At 34.7% G+C, this 16,525-nt stretch overlaps 1 protein-coding gene across 1 annotated transcript in view; it reads left to right on the forward strand.

The window, feature by feature from the left end:
* The first annotated feature begins 1,433 nt into the window (after positions 1-1,433).
* Positions 1,434-16,525, forward strand: part of LOC125663281 (receptor-type tyrosine-protein phosphatase T-like) — a 40,673-nt gene continuing 25,581 nt past the window's right edge. Inside the window, exons 1-4 of the mRNA XM_056147657.1 lie at positions 1,434-1,536; positions 4,842-5,072; positions 15,588-15,842; positions 16,007-16,144. Of these exons, the coding sequence (XP_056003632.1) occupies positions 1,434-1,536; positions 4,842-5,072; positions 15,588-15,842; positions 16,007-16,144 (727 nt within the window). The remainder of the gene's footprint in view (positions 1,537-4,841; positions 5,073-15,587; positions 15,843-16,006; positions 16,145-16,525) is intronic.

Raw genomic sequence — 16,525 nt, forward strand, 5'->3', positions numbered from 1 at the left:
TCAGGTGACAGATACGTGTATTTATTGCGGTAATTAAATGTCAAAAGTAGAGAATATCTAATGCAGGGGTAAATCACATATAATATCCTGAGATATCCTCGCAACGCGATGTAACAGTGGTGATGTTTGCTTAGAGTACACTTGACATTGATGTAATAAAACTTTGGTAAATTTGATTTTGTGATTGTCAGCAAAGTAGTCCAATATTTCTGATTTATTACCACATGGTTAAAAATGAAATCTCAGTATAGAACAAAGTAAATGGCCTATTTTATTGTGTTGAAAAGAGTATCGTTTTATTTGTAATTAAATCAAGAAAATGTCTATTATAATTACAAATGGGGTAATTCATGGCTTAACCTCATGTGATGGGCGAGTTTTTGAAAACATAAATTTCTTTCTTAAATGCTGATAAAATATCCGAATGAGTATCTTCCTGATACAGTGGAACTGAACTGGGGTAAAATTTTGATTGCTATTATTTTCTTTATCTAGCACATATGTTTAGAAAAAAAGTGCTGCTCTACTACAAAATGGAATGCAAAGGTATGCTGAAAATCTTATCTTTTTATGAAAACTATTTCAAAATATGTCGGATTCCAGATTTAGATTTATGTGTATTAGCAATTAAAGGTCTTCAGGCCAGGTTTGAAAAGTCTAAAACTAAATGTGATATAAAGGTCGGTTGTAAACCCCGGTCATGGATGACCAGAAAAAAAATGTTTTTTTCATCAGGTGGATCTTTTAAAAGGATTTTACCAGCTGTGATAGGTCATAGTATGGTGTTCTTATACGAATAAACATAGATAGCGGTAGTTCCGTTAACCGCTGCGGTGGCTGAGAAGTTAGAGCATTCGCCCCGGTTGCGGAAGGCCGGGGTTCGAATCCCAGGTAGTGACAGTAGTTAAACAGGTAGTGACAGTGTTAAAACAGGTAGTGATAGTTCCATGGCCAAATACTCGGCATCAGGTGTAAATGTCATGGGTCCTCGGAGATGATCTTTGAAAACAGATGACCCGTGCCACAGTAGGTGTGGCACGCTAAAGAACCCTCACTGCTCAATGGCTGTAAGCGCCGAGCATAGGCCTAAATTTGAAGCCATTCACCGGTCTTAGTGAATATTAGTGAAAAATTCTCGAACGAGACGTTAAGCAAGAATCATTCAATCAACCTCGACAATTCTTTCGGATATGACCTTAAAAACTTCGGTCCCGCACCACGACAGGCGTCGATACGATAAATAACCTTGAAGGCTAAACATGTCGATATTTATGGTACTTCACATACAGTTGGTGACATCTCAATATGAGTGCAAAATTATCAACAGGGCTTAAACAATCACAAAGGTTATAAATACCGTGGGTAATATATTAAGTAATGCTTCCCCCTTATTATCGCAAGAAAGAACATTACAGATTTATATACGGATCGGTATGCGAGTTGAAAGACGTGATTTTCGACCACAAACAGGAAGTGCTGCAATGATTTTCATCGCCGTTCAGTTACTACAGCTTCTGACAATTATTGTGGCTTATGGTAAGATCTTCAATAGGATTTAGGTGTAAACTAGTGGAGAAGAAATTGAAAATTTTATATATAGAGCGGTTTTTGTCTTTGGTACTTGAGGAATCTAGTCATTTTGGTTTTGTTTTTTTAAATCTCCAGAATTATGAAATCGAACGAAAAATATGGGTATTGTTTATTGATGAGCGAAGTAGCATTGTATTTGACATTTTGAATTTTATATTTAGCCGATTCAAATAAATACTTGTTATTCGTCCGTCTTTAGAGAGGCGGTAATTCGGTTTGTGCTAGCTCGTCTGTCTATCTGTCTGTATGTTAACGTTTCCATGTGCGGGTCATAGTGAGAGACCTAGCTCTATTATACTTGGTCAGCTAATGTAGCTCTAGGAAAAGATGCGCAGTGTTTCCAAAGTAGGCAATATTGGCTGCCTTCTGGAAGACAATGGGTATATATACGCAAATTGGGCGTGGATAATGAAAGGTGCCGATAACAAACAGTGATCAATCTCATAATTCATGTAAGCAATACGAAATAGAGTTGGACAAACACAAATCCCCGGGAACATCAGAGGTGGGATCTGGTGCCCAGAAGGAGTGAATATCCCATGTCGACAAGGCAAATTGATGACTTGAAACGAGACTGTTGAAACCCCTGGACCATCAACTTGTTTGTCAGTAGCCTGCCCCAATTTCAAAATTGACCATACGTAGAACAAGCTTTTGTATATCGAACCAGTTGAGGTATATAAACACTATATGCAAGTGATAATGGAATATTGCTACATAAATATGGGAAGTTTACGAAGGAGAAGCTGAAATCATCACGTTTGTTAAAAAGTTAAATTGTTAGTTTGCCGTTAATATCTACTTTCAAGAAAATATCAAAGTATGAAGCAGAAGGGGGCAACTCTGTGGTGTCTTTCATTTTGAGTTCACATGGAGATATCGAAAAGACATATAAATGAAAATTATCATTGTTAATAGATGATACGTCGTCGATATATCTTAATGTCGAGTTGAATGCCACTGGAAGATATTTTTCTTCTTCTCATGTAAGAGTTTTTGAATAAATTCTGCTTCATGGGCATCTTAAAACAAATCAGCTAACAAAGGAGCACAATTCGTGCCCATGCAAATTCCAATAAACTGTTTGAAGACCTGATCACTACGAAGGTATTGCCAATGATGAACTTCAGAGTACTTGTGCGTGGAATAAAGTGATGTTTAACAAAGTCATTTTTGGATGACTGATCACTAGATATGAATATTTCCTTTGGTCATTTTTGTTTACAAAGCATATGTCTTTGACGTGAAAAAGTCTATTCTTTAATTTATCATGAAAAATGGTCGTGTAAAGTGTTGAAAAATCGTGCGTTTTGATGTTGTTGATTTGAGAAAAAGTACTTTTTTTTTTAGAATCCACATTTAATTTACACTACTTCTGACATATGTAGTCCCACAGTAAGTTTGAAGTTAATAGATAGTATGTCGTCAATACATCTAAATGTCGATTTCAAGGCAACACCAAGACATTTTTTTCATGTAGAAGTTTTTTTTTTTTAAAATCGGTTTTTTCAGAATACAAAAACAGGTCAGCTAATAAAGGAGCATGATTGGGAATTCAAACAGACTATTGGACGACCTGATCACCAAACACTGCGAAGATATTGTCAATGACGAACACCAGAATGCATTTTACTTCAACTTCAGAGTACTTGAAGTAAAATACATGCTGGTGTTCGTCATTGACAATATCTTCGTAGTGTTACTTCAACTTCAGAGTGCTTGATGGGGCCTCCATGGCGGAGTGGTTAGAGCATCGTGCTCAAAATCACACGGCCTCTCACCTCTGTTGGTACGTATTCAAATCTCGCCCGCGCCGGAAAGTGAGAAAGTTTCCCAGTTTACTTTCGGAAGGTCCGTGGTCTCTTCCCAGGTACATTGTATCGGGGTTTTCTCTTCCACCAATAAAAACTGGGCGCCACCAGATAACTGAAAAATTGTTGAGTGTGGCGGAAAATATCAATCAATCAATCAATCAGAGTACTTGTATGTGGAATCGGAGTTGTGTTTAAGAAAGTAATTCTCTGGATGATTGATCAGTAGATATGAAATTTCCGTTTTCCATATTTGTTGAAGAGGCAACTGCTTATGATGTCAAAACGTTTACCCTTAATTCATCGTGATGATATATTGCACATTGTGAGGCTTTGGTTTGGCAAACGTGGTCATTTCATGCATTTTGAGGGATGCACGACCAAATGTAGGTCACCGTGGCGTCATATTGGAATGTTATCGATATACGTGTTCAAATAAGGTCATTAAGCTTGTGAAATATCTGAAGCAGTGACTGTTATTTCTCCAATACCCGCAATTAGAATTGAAACTGAACATTGGAGAAAATCACATAGGTCTATATGTGTGGCGTAAAGATCGGTTTCATGTTCTTGGTGCGAATCTACAGGAAATGAACCTGATGAATGCCAATGGAAACAGCAATGCACAAACATATGTCAAAGTAATTGATATTGAACTGTGCCCAGCTGTTACCCAGAATTTCTCTCAAAATGACTAGCTTTGATGAAGATAACCATACTTTATTTCCGCCAGAGAGAGATAGCCCTTAAAAGAAATGTAAAATAAAATATTCGTAGAGGCGTGTTATTGTAAGCGAATCATCGAACACCGATAATGTTAATGCCAATTCTTGGGCATTAAATCTCCAGTTTAGAAAATGCGCGGGTAGATCATACAATGCAGTCATCCCTATATACTACACACAAAATATGTACCGACCATTTCATCAATGAATGACTAAACTTGTACTACATGTAGCAGAGTGGTACGTAACGAAACAATATGTAATATACAATTACATGAATCATTTAATGATTAGGAAATAAAATATATTGATGATTATAAAGTCAATGCTTTGGTTTTGGATCCGCCATATTTTAATAATGGTACGAGCCGCTGCTGTGCCGTGGTAGCTATTCTGTGACGATATTTTTTTCACAGATCTTTTGCTCAAAATTGATTAGTTATATGGATACTAATTAATTTTGTTAATTTTGTGACCATGATCGAATTATTGAAACTACAACTCTGACACATTCTGGATTAATAAATCTGAATTATTTAAAAGACGGAGTTCTACACAGGTAGTTGTTCTAATGAAAAGTATGAGGATAACGAGAAGTGATCATTTAATCAATCCTGTAAAGAATTCAAAACAGGATTTTTGAAATATCCACACTTAACAAATTCCTGGTATGTAAATAATATGTGGACATTTTCTCCATTGTATCATTCAATAGAAAATCTAGCACTACGGAAACCTGCATGGCAGCAACATAATTTTACTGGTCAAGAAGTAAACTGGGGAGCAGCAAAGGCTGTGGACGGACTGTATACTAACCGCTCAGCAGGAGGAAACCAATGTACTATATCTAACACGGGTGAAACAACAGCGACATGGAGAGTGGATCTGAAGAGTTTAGTCAGCATCAGTCACATTAACATCTACTACAGGACGGATGGTCGTCCGAGTAAGTACCCCTGTCGACCGACCACACCCGCCGTGAGTAGCAACCACCCCCCCCCCCCCATTTTTAAATTATTTATTTTTAAAAATTACCCCAAAACAATCAAAATCAGGTGTAATTACCAAATTTGAGTATGTTGAATCCAAATCCGAATTCCTTTTACTCCACTTTCTTATAGAAAATGAGGTATAGTGTCTTAAACATCCCTACCGTCAGGTTGTCAAAAGCGGAAAATGTTTCATTTCACATCAAAAAGTGACCCAACTTTATTTCTTGAAACATCATTACCCAAAACAATAAAAACGAGGTGTGATTACCAATTTTGAGTATGCTGAATCTAAATCTGAATTCCTTTTACTCCAATTTCTTACATAAAATGAGGTATATTGTCTTAAACACCCCTACTGTCGGGGGGGGGTGTGAATTGCACCATTATCAGAATTGACCGAAACACTGGTCTCTCTGGTCAGTCTGGGGGCTGAGTTGCATCAGAACTAACAGAAGCAGAACTCTCTGACCAGTCTGGGGGCTGAGTGGTATCAGAATCTGTCTGATAATGAATGGTTGAAATGTTTATTATTTATTCATTTTTTTTATTTTTTGAGAATTCAGAAATTTAAAAACTGGATGATCAGATTTTTTTGTAACACCAATAATGTCCTTTTATTGCAATGACCCTTCAAGTACAAACCATGATATCAAAAAAATGAAATGAAAAGGTAGATATGTAAATATTTGTCTGTAAGTTACTTTAAGTCACTAAGTGTAACTAGTGACAGTGCAACTTGCAGGTGAATATATTGTATCATATGTCGCTTATGACCCCTTTTAAATTTCCCTTGCCTTGTAATTAATATTGTTTAAAAATTGGCGTAATTCAGTGAGGAAGAAATGTCACTACCATATTTTGAATTTCCTCTAGACTATATCAATTTAAATACCGCACTACTATCAGTCCCAGATTGACACTGGTAGAGGTATGGGGACCTGGTCTGTGAGTGTGATGAAAAAGATTCCAATGAAAATATTCACTCATCATTCAGAAATACATGTGATATATAAACATTGTATTATTGTATACTTCCGGTACGTTGTGTGTACGTTAATAATGGGTGTTATCTTTCCTTGGATATTGAAATCAATCAAATACTATATGAACACGGGAAATTACCGTCCATGTTTGACCTTAGTATACTTTATTTATGCATAGAATTTATCAATATGTCACTCTTTGGTGCGTATTTCAGCGTTAAGTCAATGTTTACATATATTCGCTCTGCTCAACCGCTTCGATTTCTAAGGGATTTTCTGGAATGTGCCTAATCACGTGAGATACGCTAAATATAGCTATTTTAGATCCGAACGATCAACTTCGCATCATTCGTAGGCTCTAGATTTATCCATACCAGCCCGTTAAAAACAAGGTGGAACCTCATCCCACGTTTCCTGTAGAAACAAAAATAGAACATGGCGCGCCACCTAGCGAGCGCGGTTGTTGCTACGGCGTGAGCCCTATATCTTGATCAGGTAAACGGAGTTATTCGTAGTCAAAATCATTATGCGAACGAAGAATGGCCTAACAATCGGTATGGAATACGTCAGGCAGAATATATATTCTGCCTATTCGTTCGCAGATAGTATAACCATGATAATGTTCATGTATAAAACTTCACAAAGATGTCAGCGGTATTCAGTAGACTATGTTCCTTTCGAAGTGTTGCTAGTTGAAACCATGTACAAGTATGCATGTGAGTTTGGTAGACGACTGAAACAAAGAAACATGTTCAAATTACTAATTAATTCACAAATCATATTATAGTAGCTATTGGATGCAAGGTGACGATAACGAACAGTGATCAATCTCGTAACTCCTACAAGCAATACACAATAGATAGTTGGGCAAACACGGACCCCTGGACACACCAGAGGTGGGATCAGGTGCCTAGGAGGAGTAAGCATCCCCTGTCGACCGGTCACACCCGCCGTGAGCCCTATATCCTGATCAGGTAAACGGAATTATCCGCAGTCAAAAATCAATGTGCCAGAATACAATGAAACGTATGATAAATTGGTAATTATAATAATAAAGTCTGAAGAACTATCAAAAAGTACCAATATGAGTCCAAAATATGTATTTATAACACAAATGGCTCTCCAAAGAAAAAATGTTATAACCCTACTTTTATGCATATAAAGTTTATGACAATAGTGGTTTTCCATACTATTAGGAATGACTGAGAGCTTTAACGATACAGTCTAAATTCCTATTTGTAGCAAATAATAAGCATTGTCATGATATATAACAATAAATATGCACAAATATCACAAAAAAACTTGCATTCTGTGCCTGCATACGGATGAAAATCTGAAGAGCTCAGAGAGAACGATGAGTGGTGTGGGTCACATCCAAAACAAGTAAAAGGAAGTAAGGTACATTAACTCTTTTACACAAGAAAGATAACTAATTTACATTATCAGGCAAAATAACTCTTGTAGATGTAAAGGAAAATAACTGTAGGGAAAACGTATATGTAGCATAAAAAAAAATGTATATACAAAACATTACAATATGACTCAATAATAGGTTGTATTGGCAAACTAGATTGCTAGAACGACCATACAATTTGCGAAATACTTTCTTTAAACGAGTTCGTTCAAACCCTGCAACATTAACTTGTTTTTATTGTATCTTGATTAACATCTCTATTCACTATGGGCTTCAAATTTCGGCATTTGTTCGACGCTCACGGTCATTCAGCAGTGAGGGTTCTTTAGCGTGCCACCCTACTGTGTGTGTGTGTGTATCCGTTTTCAAGATCATCGTGTAGGACCGGTGACATTCATACCTGATGCCGAGTGTTTGACAATGGAACTAGCACTATCGGTTTTAACGACAAAGTCGTTCGCGGCCGGGATTCGAACCCCGCATTCTGCATGCGGAGCGAAATATTTAACTTCTAGACCATCGCGACGGTTCCTATATGTAACGATGATCATGTGTAATACATTACATCATAAAGTTGGTATTTTCTCCGATTGATGTATGTTTCCTTATAGATCCAAACTAGGTGTCTGAAAGAAGATGATCTAGAGTGGACTTGATTCTGTTACTTGTACTAAGGCAACCTAAAATAAGTTTATATAAGACATTTAACAATGTACATGTAATAAGTCGCCAATTTTTTTGTAAATTGTCTAGGGTTTTTACCTTTAGGCTAACCTGAAATAATCCCCACTTGCTCAGAAACGGTAAGTTCATTAATAGAATTGAACAAGTTTTTCAGATATATCCTTAAAAAATAGGGGGGGGGGGGGGGGGGGGGCGGGGTCAACATTATATCCATCACGAGCTCTAAATTTATTGTTAACATGTTTTATACTTCAAACATCTGTTTTGTCTGTTCTTTCAAGAGATTCTGAAATATATTTGTCCTATTTTGGAACATAATTCTGAATTACTTTGTTAAGATCTAAATCTGAAAGTTCTGAATCTTTATTCGTAGATCTATACAAGTACATATGCAGAGTTTGGTAAATAAATACATTAAGTATATCCGCCTGGTCATAAATCATACGATTTCCTTCAACTTCTAATTCTTAAGTTTTATTCAAACAATTTCGTGTTTCCATATTGCAGAAATATATTGTGGGTTTAAGTGGTGGGTTTTCTCCTTCCTATTTCCATCTAGCTATAGATTTTATAACATGACCTTTCATTTTATTTTATTTTTTCTCAAGTTTTCTAAACGTAACCCTTTTTCTTCATTAAAGGGAAAGGCAACCCAAACGATTTTTACATGATAAATGATAGGATTAATAATATGATAAAGATTTGTCATACAATTATATTGATATATGGCCTATATAAACTTCAGTACTGATTTGAAAACGTCAAAAATTGAAATTCCCGCTATCTTTAGAGGTTGCCATGATGTGTAACTCTTTTGTATTTAAGAACACAAAATTCAATGATTTTGACGTCACACCGTCTGTTCCTGTTTTGATGAGATTCTAAGATCATCCACAGGTGCATGTGTTCAGGACCCCCCCCCCCCCCCCCACTTCCTCTCTGAATAAGCTACATGAGTTGATTTAATTATTTTTTGTTCTTGAAAATATTTCTAATGCATGTCAACAACGTCCTGCATACCGATCAAGTCCAACATTATTCAGAATAAGCCCTTCAAAAAGAAATACCTTCACTGGTTATTATAACAGAACTTATAACCAATGAGGGTATATATATATATATATTTTTTTAAAAGGGCTTATTTTAAATTACATGTATTTTGGACTTTATGGATATGCAAGACGTTGGCATGCATTAGAAATATTTTCAACAAAAAATCAATTAAACCAACTCGTGTAGCGTATTCGGAGGGGGGGGGGGTGTTGTTGTCCTGAACTCACCTGTGAGATCATCAAAGATATGCATTCCTTTCTTTTCAGAGGAAATCCTCTGATTTGCTCAATTTTTGAAAAAAATTAAACTCTCTGGGTTTGATCTAAAGTGGCAGAAAATGATATTTTCCGAAGTAGGGTGAGGTGTTTTCCTCCCTTTATGACCTTTGGTTTCTGAGAAATTCAGTCACATCCCTGTGTCTTGTTTACAGTGCTGCTGATGAAATAAACCGGAATAGAAGGTGTGACGTAATAAATTAAACTTCAATGGCCATTCTCTTAGCGGCTGGTAATTTAAAATACATGATAAATTAATATTGATTTAATTGTTAAGCAAGGATTTTTGTTGTTAAAAACTGTAAATTACGATATCAGTAAGTAATACTTTATTCATAAAAGCAACTATGTGGTTAGGGTTGCCTTTTTCTTTAAGATGCAAGTCTATTTTGTCCTCAGGTTCTAAGTGACATTTATTATTTTTTTTCTTTATTTTTATTTATTTATTTATTTATTTTTTTTTTTTTTGTGGGACGAGTATGAAATAATGAAACCATTTAATTCCATAAGTAAAACCCCCAATAGCATACTATCATCAATATATCTTGTGTTATCCGTGTCACTTTTAATATACTGTCTACATACTTTTTGAAGAGTTTTTCTTTTTACTTTCTGTACATATTCGTTTTCTGAAAGAAGACTATTATAGAATTTTCAAAATCTACATCCGCTTTTAAAAGAGTTAAATTTTAATTCTACAACAACTATGGGGTGATGTGATCTATAACCAGGTTTGATTATGTATGTTTCCACAGATTAGAAGAAATTCTCAAGATTAAAATGAACTCTACATGACCCTATTCCAATGGTGGTTTTTTTTATTTCATGTACATGTATAAACCCTTCTATCAGGATTCAAATATCTAAATTAATCTAGAAGTTGCAAGTCATCTATAATTTCGGATATTTTCTCTCTCGCTTTTGGATTATTTATTGAAATATAATTAATTGTATCAATGTCTGGGATTAGCGGAATTCCCTAAAAATATAAAATATTAGACTACATAACCTTAGATACCAAATTTCTTATTTTTTAGATACTCAGTTTCGATATTTTTATTGTTAAATATTCCTGGAACTATGTTTCTTTAAATACACTGTAAATTCATGGTTTATACGAAATAACACATGGTGCTTAATCTGAAGTCGACTGACTTAAATCATAAATAATTCTATAAGTATATTACAAAAAGCATCAAATAAAAGAATATAGGGGATATTAGAACTATTAGACGATCATTTCAGCTTAGTTTTAGAAGATAATTAAACACAGCACTGCTAATGAAGCTGTGACTTGGTTGACAATGAATTTCTTGGGATATTATTCTGCAATGTTATGTCCAACTACATGCACTACTGAATATCACACACTATTAGATATGTAAGGGCTGACCCAGAAATTGTTCAACGAAGGCTGTGACACGTTTGTACATTTTCACTGAGAATGAAAGTTGAAAAGCCCAGCATAGCAAACTAATTTGTTAAATAATGGGTGTGTTCAACATAAAGCATGTTCTAACCCCTTGTAAAATACTACAGAAGGAATCTCAAACGTTTAAATGACGTCTCTCTAAAATGTACATGTGATCAGTTTTATAATGGAAGGGTGAATATAACGATCAACAGCATGACTATAATAATATGATAATGTCACCCGTTTTGTAACTTTTCACTACTAAATAATGAACCGGGTACATTGTATATATCTGGCTAAGTATTGTACACCTTCTTGTATGTAGATCAAAGCGCACTGAAATGTACTGATGAACTGGATATCATATAAAGTGTCATTGTCGTACATATTATAGTGCATTTTCCTTTTAGAAATCAAATACTTCAGTTACCATCGTTACTGTTTGTGTGACGATGCCATTTATTTAATTTATTCTTTAAATGGCACTGATACTGTGGTATATGAATAAAAACACAGTACTTTTAAAAAAAAAAATTACATATCATTTTGGCGACGATTTTATATTCTATGCATTCGATATCAAATATTGTATGTAGATAGGTAACGACATTGTCGTACACACTTTATCAAGATGTTAAAAGCTTTCTTAAAACTAAAAACAAAAACATATAATTTTGCAGAATAATTAAGAATCTGATGTTGATCATCAAAGTTATTAAAATCGTGATGTCATCTAATCCGTTCGCTGTAGACGCTGATTCACAATGCAAGAATGGAGGTGTAGATAATACCACCTTCACACTCACGGATTTTTCTAACGAGTCCTTACGGATCTCCGACTTGTAGTCAATCGCAAGCATTCGTACGTAAATCACTCGTCGGTATCCTTTAATAACTCGTCACAACCCGCACACACTCGTAAGGATCCATGAAAGTAGGGGCAAAGTTTTTGACATGTCAAAAAAAAAAAAAATCACGATTGTTCACGGATTTCATTTTCAGTAAATAACCCGTAAATAACTTGTAACAATCCGTAAGTATCGTAATCTGGTCGCAAGAACACGTAAACAGCTCGTAAGAAACCGTAAAACACTCGTAAAAAAGTTTTTTTTAACGAATATTTGTTGTTAGTTTATGATATGTTACGGATAGTTTACGAGTTGTTTACGGATTATTACGAATGTCTAAGTAATATTTACGATTTCATTCACGTCGGGTTACAATCGCTTTACGGATTATTCAGAGTCATTACGAGCGCTTTACGTATATACACGATTACTTTACGAGTATATACTTAAACTTTACCATAAATACCACCTTCACACATGCGGGTTTTTCGTACAAGTCCTTACGGATCTCCGACTCGTAGTCAATCGCAAGCATTCGTAAATCACTGGTCGGTATCCGTTTCTAAAACGTAATATTCCGTGTACTTTTACGAATTTGTGGAATACGTAAGGATCCGTAAGAAAAATCCGTGAATGTGAAGGTACCATAAAGCAAATACCACCTCCATAGTCACGAATTTTTCTTACGAGTCCTTACGGACCTTCGACTCGTAGCCAATCGCAATCATTCGTTACTAACTCGTCACAGCCCACACACACTCGTAAGGATCCGTGAAATTAGGGGTAATTGTTTGCATGTCTAGAAAAATTTCACGATTGTCCACGGATTTCATTTTCCGTAAATAGCCCGTAAATAACTTGTAACATTTTGTAGGTATATTTGGATATTTCAAAGGATTCTAAAATATTCATCTAAAATTTGAATTAATATCTGGATGAAAGTGATTTGATATGAAAATAACTATATTTAAGAAAATATTAATATTTGTTTCATATATGGATTATTCCTTGCGGTTACGTTAATTAGATTATGTGTCACGACGTGTAAAGTCACAACTTGAAAATATCTGTCTTTGGTTATAACGTTAACGGTCTGTGATCAATTAAAAAGATTTTAGAAATATGTTTTTATAATTTGTAAATATTTTTTGGAAGAGAAATTCAACATGGGATCTAGTTAATAGTCAAAGATACAGTGGTACATGTATCGATTACAATGAAAATTTGACTTTCAGAATCTTACAGAAAGTTGAGATATTCATTGAATGAAAGTCATTTAAGAATATATTTTAAGTAATATACACCTCATACAAATCATTTACGGAATGTGCAAATCGAAATGTCATCGCGACAAAACAATTGAGGTGGTTCCTTTAAGATTGGTGTGTTTTGGGGACAATCTACAGGGTCAGCATTGAATGCAGCACCTTGCCGTAATCGTATTATGTTAATTGAAATTGAATGACTATTTCAAATCAATCATCCGTATTCAATTAACAAAATTTAAGAAATTTTATAAATTTTAATTAATGTGCATCTCTTGAAAACGTGTTTTCTTTAATTCAAAATATATGCAATTTGATGATTACAAAATTCCAACAAAAATGTCAATTTGTATTGTCACAGACGGGAAATATGTGCTAGTACTTACTTTTATATACAGGTATATCAAATGGAGTATCGGTTTTATAACTAAACAACTTACTATTGTTGTGATACAATTATACAACACAGTGATATTTAAGATTGAATTTGAAAATATTTCGTATTTAGATGAATTCAGAAAATGTTAGAATGCATTGATTATGTATAGAGGTACATTTTGATATGTTATGAAATGTTATATTTACATGTATATATTACAAGAGGCACAATCACATGGATATTGACAGCTACTAATCGGATACGAATAGGTAAAGAATAAGAAAGGAGAAAAAATAATGGCTATACTTAATATTTTATTTTCCTATATTAACGGATTAATAGTATATGAAATTAATATTTCGGTGTAAAGGCGGGTGACGTGCTAGTTGTTAATCGCGCATACATATGTACCACATTACATAATATAACTATTCCTTTTTATTGTCATCATTTCAGATTAGTTTACAATAATTGTATGACAAATTACCGAAAATCAGAAGATGAGCGAAAACATTTTGAAGAGTTCTGGCATTATACACTTACTTTTAGAATACTGATAATATATTCCTGGTGGTTTAAAACAGAAAAGTTAATGAAGATCACGGAGTAAATTTAGACTAATTCCGATTAAGTCGCAAGTTTATTGTAGCCATTACCTAGATATAATGCCTCAGGAGAAATGTCTAATTCGTTTTATGCTGTAAAACTGTAAAACCCCTGGAATATCAATTGTCTATTTTTCTTTCATCAAACCTTACTCTAGCGTAATATATATTATATCAATGTTTTCTGACGTTGTGTTTTAAAGTCATTTTGACGTTACCAAAATTGACACCAAATAGCGTGCGCAGCGTCATAACGATTTAGAGCAGGGAGGCATCTACCAAAAATTGTAAATTTCATGATCTCTTGGGTAGAGGTTCTGACCCAGGACGTGACCAAACACGGTATATATGGTGTAAAACTTTTAAATAATATATTTTCTTAATCCTACCGATGCTAAATTCAAACTAAATGTATAATTAGAAGAAGATAGTCTTTACCGCAAAACCCATGATATCAGGTGATAAGGAGTTTAGTTCCTGAGGACTTAATTATCATAAGGATTATTGTCTTTATCATTTGAAAGACTTCTTGAAGTTTACTGATAAGGTATATACTAACTAAATTCAGATCCAAGAGAAGAAGAAAAGGATGTACCAAAATTGTGACTTTCTCCACTTTAGGGTTTTGACTCAAATCAATCATATCGTGTTAATGTTACATATATTATGTAAAGTCTTTCATCACTGTAGGCACATTCAGGGACATTCCAGTCTTGTACTATACTGGAATATTAGAATGTAGCCTAGATATGTAGTACAGAATTTGTTTTCCCTTCATTCCATAGCCCTGAGCTAATGATCGATACTTTTAACTAATACTCATTTGACCAATAAGGTTTGGGAACCTCTTCTTATGACACCCTTCCAGCTTATCTGATTAGACTTTACCTTCCTAATTCCCTGATATTTCAGTGAGATGGGACCTGTCATTTGCGTCGTAGTGAATTATAACAAGAATTATATCGGGTATCGTTACTGATACGATTGGGTGATCAAAGGGGGTCTTCTTTAGTATATTGAATATTCCTAAAATCGTCAAATTATTATCGATTTGGGCAACAAAATAACAGACACATTTGTGGAGTTTCACTTTTACTAACTTTATATAGTTTGTTTAATGTTAACATTGCTGCACGGATATTTGTTCCGTTCCATCAGGCGATTACTCACTTCGTGATAACACGAAGTCACTATCAGACTGCTAAAGAAAATTTAACATGATTCCACTTACAAATGTAAGGTTCTATCCAATATTTCATCCAAAACTTGCAACGTTTTGTTCGATTGTAGTTAGCATTATCATCAACATTATCAAATGTTTGTGCATTCAAGAGATATGTATTTCTTTCTTGTTTCAAACTTGTTCATCTAGCAATTATGTAATGTACAGCTTTGAAGTTGTGTTATATATTGAGGAAAATGTGGCATCTTCGTGTTATATTAAATCACACAAAGTGATTTTAGATCCCTACACAAATCAATTTGCTGGTTGTGTCCTCTCCGCGTGTAAATATACATATCACTTATTTACGGTCAATTTTATCTGCAGGCCCCGGTGCGTATTATGATCGATTTGCTGGGTTCTTCCTTTACGTGTCCAACACCACGTCAAAGGATGACGGTCATCTTTGTTTCCATGAGATACAGAATGTGAACGGTACTCCAGTAGAGAACCAGACAATAAGTTGTTCTGTTCATGGACGATATGTCATATACTACAACGAACGGAGGATACCGGGTGTTACGCATCCTACTTATTACTCAGAATACGCATTCAATGAACTTTGTGAGTTGCAAGTTGAAGGTAGGTTTAGAATAGTTACCTGACTTGTTTTCATTGACTTATTTGATTATGATCACTATTTGAATTATTTTATTAGGGCACAATGAAAGGCAAAGATATCGAACAGTGGTCACTTTCACAATTGGGCCAATGAAGTCTTGAATATTTCTCTTTCATTGATACAGGATGCCCTGACCCAACATTTTATGGAGTGAACTGTGACCAACTGTGTCCCGACGGATGTCAAGAGAAACGGTGTGACGTCAAGACGGGCCACTGTCTGGGGTGTAGACCGGGTTATCAAGGTCTCCGCTGTAGTCTGGGTGTGTACATTGTTTATCGCTGAACTTCATTGTGTTGTGGTGCACTAACTTACATATTTAGTGGTCGCATATCATTTGCATTTAGCAGCAGAGATAATTTGTTTTCTAACGGCGGTGATTATTATAATTATTATGTTTATTTAGGCAAAACATCAGATAAATTACAAATCATAATCATATAGATTGTAAAATACATTAATATTGTCAATTAGGGATAACAGATGAATTTTTGGCACAAGTCCTAAGATGTTATAAGTTGATTATAAATTACGTGTGACTAAGACAGCATATAGAAAAATAAGATTGAACATTATATTATTTTCGTAGCCCAAATTTATTAAAATTATGTACATTGTTTCATTAAATATGGATACAAAATAC

The sequence above is a fragment of the Ostrea edulis genome, chromosome 8 (assembly GCF_947568905.1).
Source record: "Ostrea edulis chromosome 8, xbOstEdul1.1, whole genome shotgun sequence".
NCBI lineage: Eukaryota > Metazoa > Mollusca > Bivalvia > Ostreida > Ostreidae > Ostrea > Ostrea edulis.